Source organism: Cyphomyrmex costatus, unplaced genomic scaffold (assembly GCF_001594065.2).
Source record: "Cyphomyrmex costatus isolate MS0001 unplaced genomic scaffold, Ccosl1.0 scaffold132, whole genome shotgun sequence".
Lineage (NCBI taxonomy): Eukaryota > Metazoa > Arthropoda > Insecta > Hymenoptera > Formicidae > Cyphomyrmex > Cyphomyrmex costatus.
In genome coordinates this window covers 49940-67549 of record NW_017275304.1, presented here as the reverse complement: position 1 = coordinate 67549, position 17610 = coordinate 49940, and the positions used below count along the sequence as shown (strand labels likewise).

Here is a 17610-nt window from a genome sequence, read left to right as displayed (position 1 = left end):
ACTTCTCTTTCATATTCTACAAATTAATTGGGAAAAATCGAGTCACGCTTTCATTCCATTATATCCGCTTCATCCGTTGAGAGATAATTTCTTCGTGATCGATTCTGATCCTCACAGATATGTTTCCATCACATGGATTTCTTCTCGAAATGTTACGATTTCATTCCGAAGTCTCGCACGTGTCGGGACCTCGATTATTCACGAAAGTGATACACCCTCATCGACCTTCGGCAGCGCTTTTCTTTAGCGACCTCGTTATCCATTTCCCCTCGCTATTCTCTTTCATCTCACAAATCCTAACCCTCCGGCTAGCATCCTCGTTAGCACGAGAAAGTTTTTCAGCTTACGAATCGTTCTGCCGGCATATAGTGTCTCTGGAATCCTTCCGCTGCTGGTAGCAAGACATCTCTCCCGTTCCTTCCATTGCGACATCATTTATTCATCACAGCTCGATGATATCCGGCGCGCGAAACTGCACTTTGCTGCAAAACTTCACCTCTTGCACGATCTTATTGCCGCAATTGTCCTCGTTCAGATCAACGTCGCTCTGCGTACCGTCGTCGTCATCGTCGTCCTCCTCCTCCAGATCCTCCAGAACGTGTCTGTCTAAACTCCAGCCGCTAACTCCACTGCCGACCGCAAACTTCTTTTTCTTCTTCTCGCGGATTTTATTCTGGCGAACGGATCGCCGTGGTTATTTGTATCTGAAAGTCGAGCAAAACGGGCGCGCTTTGAAGCGTGAGTATGCTCTTATCGATCGTGAGTTCGTTGCCTTATAAAGTTTATCCTGTCTTATTTTACTTCTCTCTCTCTTATAATGTAGATCGTATGAAAGATTATACGAAAAGATGTTCTCGTATACCGATTTAGAAAATAATTTTCTTTTAGCGATTATTAAATATCTCGATTTCAACAAGTTAATCATTTGCCTTTTTTGTGTAAAATAAAAATAATGAAATACTATAAACAACGATAAATTACAATATAGATATTTTTGTAATCTCAAACGTTTTTACACATCCATTATAATCGCCGCGAATATTCTAATCACGTCATTATTATTGAACACGCAACGCGAGCTGAGAGTGATATTCACATTTCGACGATAGAAACATGATCGGTGTGCGTTTATATGATCCTCACGTTACGCGACCCTTGCATGCTACTCAGCTCTCCAAATGTATCAAATGTTGTAACATACGCAGATTGAAACGCGGTGCCGCCAGGACAAAATATTTTTCATCCTCAGGTTTGGCGTCGTAAAATAGCTTGCATCGTCAGTTCTACGAGAATTAGGTCAACATCGCGTATTATTTTCATTACGAGCATTATTCGTATGTTCCAAGAAAAATTCATACAGCATCAGTGTTATTTTCTCATATTTAGCTTTTAGAAAGATTAGTTCTTATTAGACTATATTGTCGCTTATTATATTTGTAACATATGGACAGAAACTTGAAAATTATTTACAAATACTTATAAATAATAATCGAAGATGTGTTCAGTTTTTATATAAATAATTATTAAATACTTTTTTAAATTTTATGCTTTAAAAATATATCTCGTCAGAAACATTATTCGATTTTTTCTGTTATTTGCAACTAACACGATCTTTCTGTTTGTCCGAAATTTTATTTGGACAAATTACTTTAAGTTCCAAAAATCGACTTACCTTTCTGGTAAAGGGCATTCCAAAATTCTGCAGAAAGCCAAGCCGACTGCCACTATTAATATTACAAATAAAACCGCATACACTACACACAGATGAACTAAAGAAAAAATATAAAGCGTCTTATGGCACCACCTATTGGGCGCGTACAATGAAAGTTCGTATTCCGGCCACATTATATGCAGTATCCAGTAATGTCCTAAAACAAAAAGAAGAACAATACGATATACAACGATGAACATAGGAATTAAATTAACTTAAAATATAAGAATGCCGTCCTATTTCATGTATCGCGTAACTGCCGTAATTAATTAGAGGCGTTATGCGTTACGCAAAACGTCATCTCCATGTCTTATGGAGTGTTATATATTCGCGTAATCAATAAATTGTGATCTTTGCTATTTCTGTTAGAATAATTTAAAAGAATGTAAAGATATGATTGGTCATCGTATATCATCGTTATCAAACTTTTTCAGTATTTCATGAGGTATATGGGAATAGAATTCGTTGTAACAGAAAACGCCTCTAGTTGGTTACGCGATACACGTTACGCGAAGAATTTGCGCCATGGGACAGCACTCTAAACAATGAAGGAAAGATCCAGTAAAATATTATTAAGTTATCAAATTATTTAATTCATTATATCGAGGGATTTTTCCAAAACATATAGACAAATTTTTCTCATATTTTTCGATTCATTTCAACTTGAACAGAATCTTGTTTTTGTATTGAAAACCACTTTTGAAGTAATAACGATCTATGTGACATATATGCTAAGTAATTAAATAGTCTACAGTTTCATCCCGACCAACGAACTGTCACATGTTTCCGTATGAAATGTAAATATTGCACAAGTGCTTCGTCACAAACAGTTAAATTGTCATAAATAATGAATTTTTTAATCGTGAATTTTTCTCTCACATATGGATTTACGTGCGTTTCCGACACTTCGCGCTCTTTGCCATTTCACGTGAATCCGTATATTAGGCATTATTTAAAAAATATATTAGAATAAAGGAAAAATATAAAGTCTAATCAATCCCTAAATCGATACATACACAGGATAATATTTTCTAATTTATATCAATAATTTATAAAAATGATAATAAATCTGTATGTCTATATTAATGGTGTCGCTACTAAAGTGCATTTTCGCGATACTTTAATATCGATTCATTTATTGTTATAAAGATATATTATTAAAATCATCTATTGCAACGTGCAAATATGTAGGTATAAGTAAAGTTCTGCCACTTGACCGATATTTTCATCAACGTAAAAATTTGCTCATTGGAGTAACATGGAAAAGCACTGCGCAGTTAAGATCAACATGTAAGGAAGTTAAACATAACACGCTGTAATTTGTGGAATGATGTAATAATATCGTGACGAAATTGTTTCTGGAGCTTTGTACGCCACTTCGTTCATTCAAAGTTCTCGAAAGTCCTTACATTTAGGTAATTGTAGTACATATGAATAGTTTCTATTGGATTCATGAACTATCTCAGAGAATTATATTTATGAAATATTGATAAAAAAATATAGTATATAATAAAATTAAATTATTGTTGCAAGAAAATAAAACTAAAAATTAAAAATAATTATAAAACAAAAGCTTTATTAGATATGAGATAAGTTTTATTAGATATAAAAAATGTTAAAATAGTATAACGAAATTTGATTTCCTTATAATTTATTTTACTTTGTACATAACAATGATCTTTTAATATTTAATCACGTTTCTACAAACTTGTTATAGAATCATAGGGTCGAGTGTCATGAAACATGTGTTTTCCTAATCTGACTTATGCTTTGCACTCATTCAGTAAATCCTCTGTGGCTTTAACGCTCCGAAAGTTTGCGGGTTGTTGGCGCGAAATATAACACGTCGCGTACAATTTTGGACGAAATTTCTTGCTTACCTAACACGAACCACGCGACCAGGAAGCACGATAAAGCTATGGAGAGTAATTTCATAGGCGAGACGTGTGGTCTGTTGGTGGAATGAGACGAGACTTCCGGTCTCCGGGAGCGTATTTGTGAATACAGTGCCCAAAACATACGCACAGCGCCCAAAACTCCTCCGATCAGCATGTACACGGGAATGTATGGTTCTTTAGGGCAATCCTTAATGAACTGCACACCTGCAAAGGTAAATTAAAATATTGATTTTCAACACGTTCGCCATTTGTTGCAATATAAAAATTTAGATTGAAAAAGTAAATGTAAACTATTCATATACTATTTTATTTATTTGCGTTTGATCTGAATTCGATATGATTTCAAAAACCTATCGCGCATATCGAAAATTAATATGCAATGTATTTTATTATTTTTTAAATAAAAAATGTAAAATATTATCTCTAGTTAAACGTTTGAGATATGTATGGAAATGTCCATGTTACGTTGCATATAATAAGTCATATAGTACGTCATATAGTAATAAACTTGATAATTGATATTATATAACTTCTCTACCTTCTTGTTTTCTCGCTTGAACTTGCTTCATTAGTAGACATTTTATGACACTGTCTTTCTTTTATGTGTTTTTTTTACATCCATGACCTAAATACTTCATAGTTTGAGTAATAAGTAGAAATAATATATGGTGTAGTAATTCATTTAATAATATTACGAGTTCTTTTTATTGGTTTTTTCTTTGAATAGAAAAGGAAAAGAGGCGCTCCTTAACCGATATTCTTGTCCATTAATTAAGATCTAACGTATATCTGACGCGCATCATTATTTTGTACTTTTTTCAACGCCAGTAAGGAATAATTTAGCATTAATTGCTTGTTGCCAGGAGTCTATTCTGTGTAACACGTCCTGGTTCGACTTAGGATGTAACATGCATACCTCGAAAAATTCTTCGCTGCGCAACATAACTTGAGTAATGTGTATCTCATTATTATGCACTTCTTTTGTGTATGTATAATTTTCTGCTACAGCATAATCCTCGATAGTTTTTCGAAGAATTTATTTCGTGACATTCACTGCGATGAGAAATCAATACCGTCGTCCTACATACTTTAATAGGTACAGAGAGAAACACTATGTTATTTTTAAAAAGTTAAAAATCTTAAGGAAATATTTTATGTTATTTTAACTTTGTATCTTTATTATCATTATCTTGTAATACTATAATGAGCCAATCGCATGAACTGCAATTATATTATATAATTACATAGGAAGATCGAGTTATGAAGAATCTAAAAATTTAGCTAGATACAGATTTAAAAATAATTTTATTGTAATTTTATTTTATTATATCGTCAAAATAATTATGTGAGACGTTTAAAATGGTTAATAGAATGTCAAAATTTTTGCAGCATTATCATCAAATTTGAGCATCCTACATAATTACTTTGATGTCCCAACAAAATTATTTTTAGATCAGCAAGACATTCTTTCCATGTAGATAAATTTTCTCGAAAAGCAATCAACCGGAAATTGTGATGTATTGATTACTTTCTTTCTTATATACGAGCGAGATACGAGATAAAGAAATCTTTTTAACGACGTTTCAATATATCAAGAACTCAATATGCTTGACATTACTTGAATTAACCTTTAGATCTATGCGCTTCATTAAATTTGCACAGCACAGGTCGCAATCGGTGACTTTCATTCCGTTTTCGGATCGTGATTCACGAAAGATTAAGTCGTATTTGGAATCACTGATTCGCGACCACTTTTGCGGTTCACCTACCTACGCCATTACTATCGATTGCACGTTCTTACCAGGTGGACTTTGTCAGAGGGTGAATGCACCGTACTTATATTAAATCAGGTTGTGCGTCTATGCTCCCTACTGCGCGAGTAACCTATGTCCGAGAAATTAAGTATGCTTGCATGCTGCAAGCTCAACACGCTAGCGATTCGCGTGTCGTAATCCGGTAACATTAATTAACTTGGCAATGATGTATATTTCGTGGAATTTTAACTGAATTGACCGGAAGAGGAAATGTGCTATAATTTGTGTGATAAAAACTTAAAAGATTTATCGCGTTAAAAAATTTAGTTAAATTAATTATAATTTATAATTATAAAATTATAATATATATATCTAAATGTAAAAAGCATGACATAGGAATAAAATACCATCGAGAATTAATAAATCTTATTTCGTAAAATGTTAAAAGATTTGTTATTGGTAGAAATAAGAGTTTATTTACTTTGAACTACCACAAATATCTTCCTACGTATATCACTGTGAACATTTATCAAATATTTGCATTTTGTTGGTTGAAAGTTTCCATCATCATATAAAGGGGAGAAGAAACAATGCACTATTTAAGTCTTGAATTTACTTTAGACGATTCATAATTTGCGTCAAATTTTAAGATAGAAATCTATTTATAATTTTAAATGTCGCATATTTTTAAATACGTTGTGTCTAATTTAAAAATGTTTTTTTATTAAATATAGCATATAAAATTATAAATAAAATTTTATTCTATAAATTTTAAATTATATATTTAATTACAGATTGCTTAAAACAGACTTCATTTTGAATTTTATATCATCAGAGGAAGTCATAGAGGAGGAAACGGAACTCTTTTATTTATCTAAGCGATAAATTATTTTTATTTTATCTCGAAATCTAATTACACTAAATTTAATTGCATTTACCTTCCAAAATATGAATATGTGTTCTAAATATAATTATACATTAAATATTTAAAAAGATTACACCAAGAGTAATATTTAATGATGAAATTACATCCGCGAAATTGTATAGATAATATTACGTAATCGATGTAATGCCATGTTACGAGCAATGATTAATTGACATTACGAACTTTAGAAAGTGTCAGCTAATAAATCTTCTCACTGAAGAGAAATTTCAACAATTTATTTATTTCAAACAAGTGCAAATTTATATTATTGACGGCAGCGCGAAATATATTTCTGGCAGAACACTGATAAAAGAACTTTATTTCTTACACTGATTGGTGTCTTTCACGTGAAATATTTTGGAGAATCATCTTCCGTTATCAGACTCTGTATTTTTAACAAATTGAACTTTAAGATTAGTAAAAGAGAGAAAAGCGATTAAACATAAAGCATTAGTGACGGATACTACGTTAAAAATTTTCTTTGATATCTCTAAAATTATCCTTGTCGGACTATGCGTAAAGCTATTCCCTTAAGAGAGGTTAAAGGGGCAATAAAAGAGCTCCAACTCTCCCGAGAGATATGTAATGGAGAAAAATTTACATTAGAAAAAGCTGCAAGGTTTTGTGAAGTTTATTACAACACAAAGAAAGTTAAAGAGAACATCTTGTTATCACTCATTCTACATCATTCTTTTAAGTATCAAGCGGATATTTTTACATGTAAAATATTCATATAATAATAATCGTTAAAGCAATATGAGAAAATATAATGTATTGAGAACAAGCAAGATAAAAAAGATATTAAATAGCAAAAAGAGTGAAAAAAATGGCGTTAGTAATACTTGAATTTTAACAAGCGCCATAGATCAAAGAGTAGACAGGCTATATAGTCTTTTACTAACAATAAGTCTCACGAGACTCCGTCGTTATAGTTCTTAAGTACCTATAGTATGATATGCTACCAGAAGTATCGATCGCTTTTTTATTTCGAAGTGTAAAACGGATCGAACTGAAACCTCGGTGAGGTTGTTTTCGACCCACTTATCCAGTTGCTAGTTATATAATATTCATCACATTATGCTATCTGAACACATTTTCTTATGATTAAATTATCCACATATACGTGCCCCATTGCCAGTCAAAGACCTCTTTCTCAATTCACGCAACTGAGATTAATTAAAATTGTTTGTTATCTATCCATAATACATCTTTTCACTCACCGAAGATGAACATCAAAATAGGCACAGTGGACAAACAGGTCAGACATATGGTGAACGTCATCGTCTTGCTAATGACTCTCAAAGCTCGAAAGACGAAGTCGCAGATGCCGTTTGCCTCGAGATGAGCATCTTTCAGTTGAAACACGACCGAGCCGTAGGTTGCTACACCAAGATTTGCAGTCTCCGCATCACCCTTTTCGGGTGCCTTTACACCACTGGCGCAAAGCCGGCGTGACTCGTCGCCTGAAAGCTGAAAGCACACACGATAGCTCAAATCAGATTTTTCTCATGATATAATTATACAATACAATTTTATACTGGCAAATTCATTTATTCCGGTTAATAGCACATATATGACATTAGACTTTATTATATATAAACAAATTCACAAAGCTATGACACATTCCAATTTATCTTCTTTTAACTTTTCTCTTTCTCTTTCTCTCTGCATTTTTTATTTATTATAATTTTATTTTAATAATATTAGTTTAATTTTGTTTAATTTTATTTTCATTACCTTAGGCTAGTGTGCGTGTACCACTTCGTCTATATTTCGCTGATTACAGAGTAATGTAATTAGTGACGGAACAGTATTTTTTATCTTTCAGTAGGAATCCGTGTTAATGTAGTTTGTAATTCAGAAATAAGAATTAACATGTATTCAAAGATTTTTGTATTAAAAAAATTCTTTTGAAAGAAACCGTATTTTTTTAATAATAATAAAAATTCAGTACTGTACGGAAGATTTTTATATTTAATTTAATCACCGACAAATGAAAGCCGATACTTTTTATATTTCACGAGAAACCCGACTTTACGGTACGTTTTAATTAATAGTTGTAGTACTTTTTATTTAACCGTGTCTCTTTGAAATGCCGCGCAGATTTGGCGTCAGAGATCAATTTATATTCCGTTCATTTTTCACACAACGTAGATTCAATAAACGATCCTGCAAAGTACGAGCATAGCTTCGTTGAACGGTAGCAAATACGTCTCTTCTTTCTCATAGATTCTCGTTCTATACGTTCTACGGAATAAGATCCTTCGAGAGATCCTCGAGTAGCGCGTACACGTCTCAGGCACGTTTTTCGCACAGATATAAGCGCGGAAATAAGCTGCGGATGTGATCTGTGCGAGAAAAATTTAAGCTGTCACGAGCACGAATCAGAAATGTGCCGGCATATTCTTTTGTGCATCTTTACACTATAATTTTCATGAAGTGATAGCATACGCTTATATAATAATTGCTTTAACAGTTTGCAAAATACGTTATCGTAGATATAAATTTATTTCTGTTCTTACAATCAAGTCGTAAAGCTAAAATATATCGGTTACTTTTTTTTATCTCTCGGAAAAATCTTGAAAAAAGAAATTTTCTTAAAAAAGATTTTCTTAAAAAATCATAAAGAAAACACGAAGCTATAAACAGTATATATATTTTTATTAATCATTTTTCTGCTTTGTTCGTTAAACATATTTATAATTAGTTAAGCATATTTATCTCCGTAGAAAACTCTTTTGTATTCATTAGAGTTTTCCATCAAAGAGCAATGGGCAAGTCACCAGAGATACGGGCGTGGAGGATCTCACCGTAAAGCTATCGCTTATATCGTCATTCACTTGACCTCGCCTTGCGTGCACTGCAGCAACATATCGTGCCACGTTGTGTCTGCACCGGAAAACCAATCCAGGATGCAATTTTAGATCGTTTAAACTTCTTTTTTAGAAGGAAACTCTTCCATTGATAGGTATAATATACTGAGGAAATACATATTTTCTACAGTTCGTGTAATTTAACAAAAAGATAAATGATTAATCCTGGGAAAGACGCAGCATTATCGTCGTAATCACATTATATGTGTGATTAATGCAACACTTTTTCCAATTAAGTACGATATTTTCGGAGCTAGTGGTCGCCTGTCTTTTTTCACTTTCCATGAACGGTTTCCCGGCTCATTTCCCGCTTTTATAATCAAACTTAAGCAAATTTTGCTATTAAAAATTAAATTGTGTAAAAAGTCGGCAAAGCCGACGTGACGTCCCCGGAGCAATAACGAGGAAAATTACTTTGAAGATTCTACAGGGATAAGCGACAAGAAAAAAAAAACGGAAAATAACGCTTTTAAAAGGTTGCCTCGAATGCTTCGATTTTTGACTCAACAAAAATTTATTCGGCAAAGAACAATAATTTTAGAGCGAAATTTCCCTAAAAATTTAAATTTACATTTGAATCCATTTTTTGTTTTATGTTTGAATACTCATGTGAATCTGCAATTTACGTCGTGCTTGTAATTTTAAAAAAAAGTCCAGTACTTTTTTTTAGTAATTTCTTTATTGCACTCAAAAAAAACATTAATAAAATTAAAATTATTATTAACAATTTACTTTATATTAGGAAAAAATATTCTATAAATACTTAAGTGTGTGGATGTACATTTGATTTATTAACTTAATTATTTTTTTAATAAAATAAAATTTTAGAAAATATTATTTAGATTTTACGGAAAATATAAAATTTTGAAATTTTATCTTATCTCGTATAAAAACCTGTTAAATTATATGATACTCAGATCGGTATTCATATTGTCGATATTCAATAATTGTAGATTGATCCATGATTGAACCTCATTTTAGGCGAGCTAGATTTGAATCAAAGTCGAACCAATCAGGTTTATTAAATCATGGTTTGAGAGGCCTTTTTATAGAAAAATAGAAAATTGATTCAAACCTAGTTAAAATGGAATCTCAGATTGAATCACGACTATGAATACGAGTAATACGACTCTAAGTGAAAAGTATCAATTAATAATAAATATGTTAAATTAGAATAAAATATTCTCGATATTTAAAACAATAATTTCAATTACAATATGAGAAAAATAATTTTATAAAGATATAACATATTGTGTATACTTGTATCAAACCAATCTACGTTCAGAAAAAGTTTCACTCGTTTTTCCTCTTTTCACAACTCGTGGTTTATGAAAGTTGCCTTGTTAGCGTACTTCCGGTGAATAAAAAGAGTATCCTTATGCTCTCTGCTTGCAACCGCCGTTGCAACTCACTTCGTCGTAATTACCGCAACGGATGATAAATGACAAATTGCAACTTCGAGTATGTATTGCCCGCGTTACTCGAGTTACCTGCGTATATACCCGTTGAATCATAAAGATGGAGAGCGTCCCAGTCGTTCATTTCCGTCGCTCGGGTGAGAAATTCCGGAACACTCGTAACACAATTGGGGCGTGCACCGTAATAGCATGGCCGAGAAAGAAATTTCTTCAACGTTGCAGACCGGAATTGCAACGGGCACGATAAGAGAGAAAGAGAGAGAGAGAGAGGGAGGGGGAGAGATAGAGAAGGCAAAGTTACCTGTGAAACGGAGCTGCTAGCTCGCCTGGAATCAGCCCAGGCGTTCGTTCCATATCCTAGATTGACCTGTGCGCCACCACTTCCGCCCGATCTGACGCTTCCCGAGCTCACTTCTCTTTGGCGATAAGGCGAGGAACTTCGGTTTCTCGTGCTCCCTGGACATAAGTGCAAATATTTGAATTTATCACACACACACACACACACACACACACACACACACACACACACACACACACACACACACACACACACACACACTGTGCCTTTTAAAATTCTCATGCGAGAGAGAAACATCTCGCAAAATTCTTCCACGAGATTTCGAGAATATTTATGAAGACACGACGAAAACGACTCACGCGGGCAAAAGAATCGCAAAATAGAGTATGCATTCTTCAAACTTATACTGATAGTATGTTTTACGAAAGATATTTTTATTTTGCATCAATTTGTAGTTTTTTTTCTACGATCGTGAAATGTATTTTCAATTTCTATATGAATTACAATTTGCGTGCACTATATTGTGAAAATTCTTTGTGCAAATTTTACATCAATTTGACATATTTTCTGAATGGACAAAATTACAGTGTCCAATTTATTTGTACTGTTTGAACTTTTGGTGATTATATTATTCTAATTTGTAGTTTTTGACTCTCCTTGTTTTAACACGTTTGCAACTAATGAATACTAGATACTATACAATTACAAACAATGACAAACGGCGCGCCAATTAACACTGTTAATGCACAATTTAATTTGTATTCTCTATTTCCACGAATTTCGTCTGTTGTAAAGAGACATCATGCAAATTCAGGCGATGAGATATCTTTGTCAACACACGCTGCTTTACGCGATAAATCCGCGCTTTCAATTTACAGAATACGAATCCCATCTGCTGGAGAGATTTCGATTATTGCGACGTTCCTCGTCACAAAATTTATCGACTTTGCTTGCCTGACGGTGACGGTAGTTCGGTAAACAGGTCAATCTTGTTGTATCGATTTTAGGGATGGTAATCATATGGGACGTGAGCGAATATTTAAGCGATAAAACTCATATCAAAAAAGCGATTTAATACGTGTTTATTATACATTATGAAATTAGGACAATTGTAAAATTATATAATTAATTATTCATTGTATGTTTGCATTTTCACTGTTTCAGAATATTCAAGGAGAAACTCGTGCTTCGACCGGTTGATCTCGTCGCCTGAGAACGCGCACGCAATACCTCTTGCATCGCAACCGCGCCAAGTGGGTATAAGTAGGCATTATGTATCAGACGCATATTTCAATCTCGTGACCGCTGGCGATTTAACGTAGCCGCTAACGTTAATAAGCATCGTGTACACGTGCAACAAAATCAGGCCAATTTGCGCGACCGAAACGTAACCTTTTCCCGCGTGACGTTAATTATCGCTGGTATAAATGTCTCGTATTTACCTCGCGTTTCGATTTCTTGCAGTTACAGCCCCAAGAATTACGCCGATAAAAAATAAGCCGTCTTAGCGTGCGGAGTTGTTAAGTTTCTTGTGGATTTTATCTCATTGGTGCAGAAATATATTAGTGGCGAATTATATCACCGCAAGATACATACATACATATCAGCATGAGCATATATCTAAGATTGTGGTAAACTAATTTGCATAGGTCGACTTAGGAGGTTTAATACTACTATATCAACACTGCATGTGGGTTTTCCAACCACTAATAGTAATTTGGCTCATGATATGTTCAAGCTTGATAATCTGCACGAATTGCCGAAAATGTGATTCGTGATTTATTACAATCTGATATAAACATTACGATTGAAGCTGAATCTTTACGAGGAAGAAATTAATAATTTTCATGTTAAAATAAAAAATAATTGCTAGTACAAAATTGTATCTACAAAAATTATTTTTATATTATTTAGTACACGAAAAAGACAATTTTTGCTAAAGTATCAAAATACAGATCTGAAAAAGATAATTTTTAGACTTTAGACCATTAAAATAATTATTTGTGTAAGATACTCAAACAGGTTGATAGAATGTCAAAACATTTTGCAACATTGTTCATTATACTTAAAATTCTATGTAATTATTTTGATTTGACAAAATTATTTTTATGTAGATATCTAGCTAAACATTTACTTCAAATCGTTCTTTCTGTATATTTTGCTGCGCTTTAATTTTGAATGCATGTGATGTTACATTTGTGATGCAATAATACTGTTGAGAGATTGATGTGAAGTTCGAAGGTACTTTGCATTCGTCTGACCTGATTAAATCGTAATAAATTAACCGTAATAAATGAGAGAAAATCAAGAGAAATGGGACCTATCAAATGTTGTTTCTTAATGAAAGCTTGGAATCGACATTGTAGCAGCTTGTCGGCTTGTCGATATTATTTTACATTTCATGGCAGATCCGTTCCTTCCGTGTGTCACGCTTACGTAGTTATTCCGAGGCGCGAGTGTCTATTGCATCCGTCGCAGGATTTCAGTAAGAAGTATCGGGTATATAATATCGTGTGCAATCGACACGCGCGAGAATGTATCGCCCGGCGACCAATTTCCGTCATTCGAGATATATTATACGTGTCTATCGCACTCGATGCCTTGAATACGGGAGAAATGAACGAAAACTAATCGGCCTCTCCGGAGACCTGACGTCGAGTCGTACAGTAATGAGCATCAAATTGCCATTACATTCCCTAAGGAGAGAAGATACTTGCTGCCTTGAGGTAGAGTCTTAACCTGCAAATGCGGGGACGTAAGGAAACGTTTGCGTGGAATCTCGTTGGTGAATATTTTATGGCCTGTCTTTATATAAAGCTTTCCTTATAATTGCTCAAGCAGAAACTAAATAAAAGCATCGACTATTTTTAATTTTTATTTCGATATAAAAGCATCGATTATTTTTGGTATTCGATGTATGATAAAAATACTCGATCTCCGAGTATAAGGTTATTATTATTTTTATCAAATGTCACGCTTTTATCAAAACTCACTTTTCCAGCGACTTCTTGTTAGTTGTAATTGTAATTTCTCAAGTCAATAAGTGAACGAGCAATTGTTTAATTCTGTCATGTATAATTGACATGTCATGCATGCAAGCATATTATTGGCACAATTTAATCGCATTTGCGGCAAACGTTTCCTTTGCACATCGCATTGCGTTTCGCCGTGACACTATAATTTCACGATTGGATTGAACATGTATTCAAATGCACATCATTGCGGTTTAGATATGTCCAAGAACCACATTTTCGTGATGATTTCTATATATACACATCAATTCGCGAAGGCAAATTTTCAATAAACAATTCTAATATCCTAATACTTAATTATTTACATTTTAATAGAAAAAATAGTTTATAACTCGAAGCTTAATAAATTTTTTTTTTTTCATAACTACAATCCTATAACAGTAATTGTTGATGGATGTTAAAATAAAAAATAACATAATGTGAGACTTCATCCCATATTATTTTTCCAAGTTAGTTTCTTTATTTTAACGAGCAAGGACTAGTTAAAGAGAGTCTAGTAAAAAAAATTCAAACATTTTAAATTCTCACCCTGATCCGCGGAAGCTCTTCTAGGATCTTGCAAGCCCAGGTTGCCTCTTGGCGCCCTTCTATCTTGATGTCCTCCAAGGCTACCCCTAGGACTTCTGTTGATCCCCTCAGGCCCGATGCTTCCTCTGGGACTTCTGTTTTCATCGTCATTAATAGCTCCGAGAGAGCCTTTCGAATGTCTTTCGACATCGTTCATGCCTATGCTTCCGCGTGGCGATCGATTTGTCTGATCATGCGGTGCGATCGATCCTCTCGGGCTTCTGTTGCTGCTCTCCGGACATATCGATCCACGTGGGGACCGATTCGGGTCCGGCACTATCGATCCTCTGGGAGATCTGTTGGGATCAGGTGCAATAGAGCCGCGGGGACTCTGGTTCAGACATTCTGAGACTATTGAACCGCGTGGACTTCTATCTGAAACTTCCATGGGCGTGATACTGCCCCTGGGTGCTCTGTGCAATTCCGGACATATCGAGCCACGTGGATTTCGGTCGAAATCTAAATTTGCCATACTACCTCGCGGACTTCTCGTTGAGTCCGGCACTAACGAATGTCTAGGACTACGAGTGGCGGCCGCGATCGCGTTACCATTTTCTGGTAAAAGGGATATTCTAGAGCCGCCAATCGCTACCATACTGTTCCGTGGACTTCGGTTATAGGCCACATCCGGCACTAGAGAATTTCTCGGGCTAAGTATCGAGTCCGGCACCAGAGAATGACGTGGACTATGAGATACTTCTGGCGTCAAGCTGTTTCGCGGCGACCGCACCATGTCGGGTACTAAACTATTACGTGGGCTTCTGTTCGAGTCCGGTATTAGGGAGCCTCGCGGGCTTCTGCAGTAATCGTCAGGTATCAGAGAGTTTCGCGGGCTGCGGCTCGCCTCGGGCGCCAAGGAGTTGCGGCCGGTACCATACTGTTCGGGATCCGGCAAGATCCTGCGACAGATTCCCTGAAATAAAATACAATAGAGCATTATCTCATAATTTAATTTTTTACATAAGGAACGAAAAATTGTTAGAGCAAAAATTAATTTTTAATTGTATATAGTTTTTGTAAAAGAGACTTTCTTCTCCCTTTTACTTTTGTAAAATGATCATCAAGAATATAATAAGAATAATAAGCTTGTAATTTCAGAAATTAGATCATTACTTTTCTCTTTACAAATATTTAATTTTGAGTTATTTAAGTTAATTGATTTTTCTGATTTTACTTGGAAATTGAATGTTGGAGATATGAATGTTAATATTATATGCATCCATATCTCTGCAATGTACCTAATGTGTTTAATTAACATAGGAATTAACACAGAAATAAATTTACATTTGCATATGGAAGTAAACGCTACACGCTCGCGAAATATGTTAAAATACTCGATCGAAGTGGACGTATTTTAATCATTTTAACGGTTGCTGTCCAAAGCTAACCGATAACTTTCGAAATGCGTGCCTATGCTACGGCAATCATCTGCTAATGAATAACATATGATAGCAATCCATCTGCCGTGAACATTTCATGACCTCAAAATTTCGTGGATAAACTGATGTGTAACATGCGTGACAAAAAATTCGTATTCGGTTTTCATCCATGAATATAGGGTGCTCGTATCGATCGAGTACAATGTCATACATCTGTACACTCGAGTATCCCTCGAGTAATTGAATATTTCGTGTAACATTGCGTAGTCCGAAGGGAATAAAAACAGAAAAAAAGACGAAATCTGCTGCATATTTCATGCTTTAGAGCTCGATCGACTAAAAATTTCAGTTTTTTTTTAATTATTTTTTACGCTGCAGTCGCCAATAAAACTGTTCATCAAATCAAATTACTTAAATCGTTATTCATGTGACTATTAAAAATATTAAACCAAATCTTTATACATCTTCCCAAAAATGAACATTTTACATTTATATTTGATCTCACAGCAAACCGAAATAACCATTGTATAGACAAGAAATTTATATTTTATGTCACTGTATATTAAAAGTAATAACGATTTGAATGTATATAATCAAATTATACTAAAAAGAACATAAGAGGGTGAATACTAACTTCATCGGGGGAGTCACTTTCGGTATCCAGAGCGATATTCGGCACTATGCTACCCCTCGGCGATCGCTGCCTCTCCATTGTTCCGCCGGGGCTACTTGGTGGTAAGATGAGGGGTTTCTCAGACGCTACGCTCGCTCGTCGACCTCGCATCGAAGATGCCGGCTGACTTGAATTTGCCACGTTTGGCGACGCTCGCCGGCGTCGCGACGAAGCGCTTCGATGTAACATCACGGCGATATTCTCACATCCTTTTAACATAAAACAGTTTTCATCTTATCATTCGTCTAATACTTCGTCAAAAATATTTGCATAATTTACGTTAGTCAACACAATTTTGCTTTTCTTATCTGATAATATTTTTCTCACAGTAGTTTTTATTCTGATTTTAAATTTATTAGTTAAATTTATGAAAAGAGTAGAGATTTTTGAATAACATGTATTTAAAAATTATCTCATCTGCTCTTACATATATGATAAATAAATACAGGAAATAGCTGTAATTAATTCAACTTATTTTCTTTATTTATTATAAAAGGCTTTGAACAAAAATAAATAATTTTAATTAAGAGAAAGATACAATAATGAGTTGTTGTTAGCAAAATGTATAAATTTTTAAAAAGAGATATTTTAGTTACAAAAAATTGGAGCGCATACAATAAATAAACTCTAACCTCATTTTTAGAATTAATTTAAAACCAGTATTACTATAGAATCAGTATTAACTTTTAATCAATATTAATATCAAACCACACTGAAAAATTTAATAATCTTAATACAATTCTTTGAATAGTACTAAGTAAATAAAATTTACACTAAATAAATGTTTATTTAATGAAAAATACATAGTTAAATCAAATTAATGATTTTTGTATAAATATATGTTTACTTTTAGTAAATATTTACTTAGAAATATTCAAGTAAATATTTTTTAAAATTTAGTATTTTTTCATTGCACGTGTTTCTAAAATACGAAAAATGTGGCTTAATGTTGATCGAGGTAACTATGAAGTAAACTATAGTAACTTGAAGAATATGTAGTAACTTGCGAATTTCCAATGTGAGTTTCTCAGGGGAATATCTTGTTTAAAAATTAAAAGCACATCTTTTGCAGCGACGATAAA

General features: G+C 33.9%; 1 protein-coding gene across 1 annotated transcript; it reads right to left on the bottom strand.

Annotated features, from left to right (window-relative positions):
• Positions 1 to 442: 442 nt before the first annotated feature.
• LOC108782578 (uncharacterized) lies at positions 443 to 16717 on the bottom strand. Its single transcript, XM_018550882.1, has 7 exons — positions 16490 to 16717; positions 14438 to 15389; positions 10881 to 11035; positions 7509 to 7758; positions 3592 to 3813; positions 1673 to 1868; positions 443 to 629 (listed from the first exon to the last, which is right to left on the bottom strand). Exons 1-7 carry the CDS (start codon positions 16715 to 16717, stop codon positions 443 to 445), a joined length of 2190 nt encoding a protein of 729 aa, XP_018406384.1.
• Between the last annotated feature and the right edge of the window lie 893 nt (positions 16718 to 17610).

Excerpts from the sequence above, each read along its gene's own strand:
- LOC108782578 (XM_018550882.1), bottom strand. The coding sequence starts at position 16,717 with ATGTTACATCGAAGCGCTTCGTCGCGACGCCGGCGAGCGTCGCCAAAC. Across the intron at positions 7,759-10,880 it reads CTAGCAGCTCCGTTTCACAG|CTTTCAGGCGACGAGTCACG; the intron begins GTAACTTTGCCT and ends GTGTGCTTTCAG. Across the intron at positions 630-1,672 it reads GAATGCCCTTTACCAGAAAG|TGGAGTTAGCGGCTGGAGTT; the intron begins GTAAGTCGATTT and ends TGCGGTCGGCAG.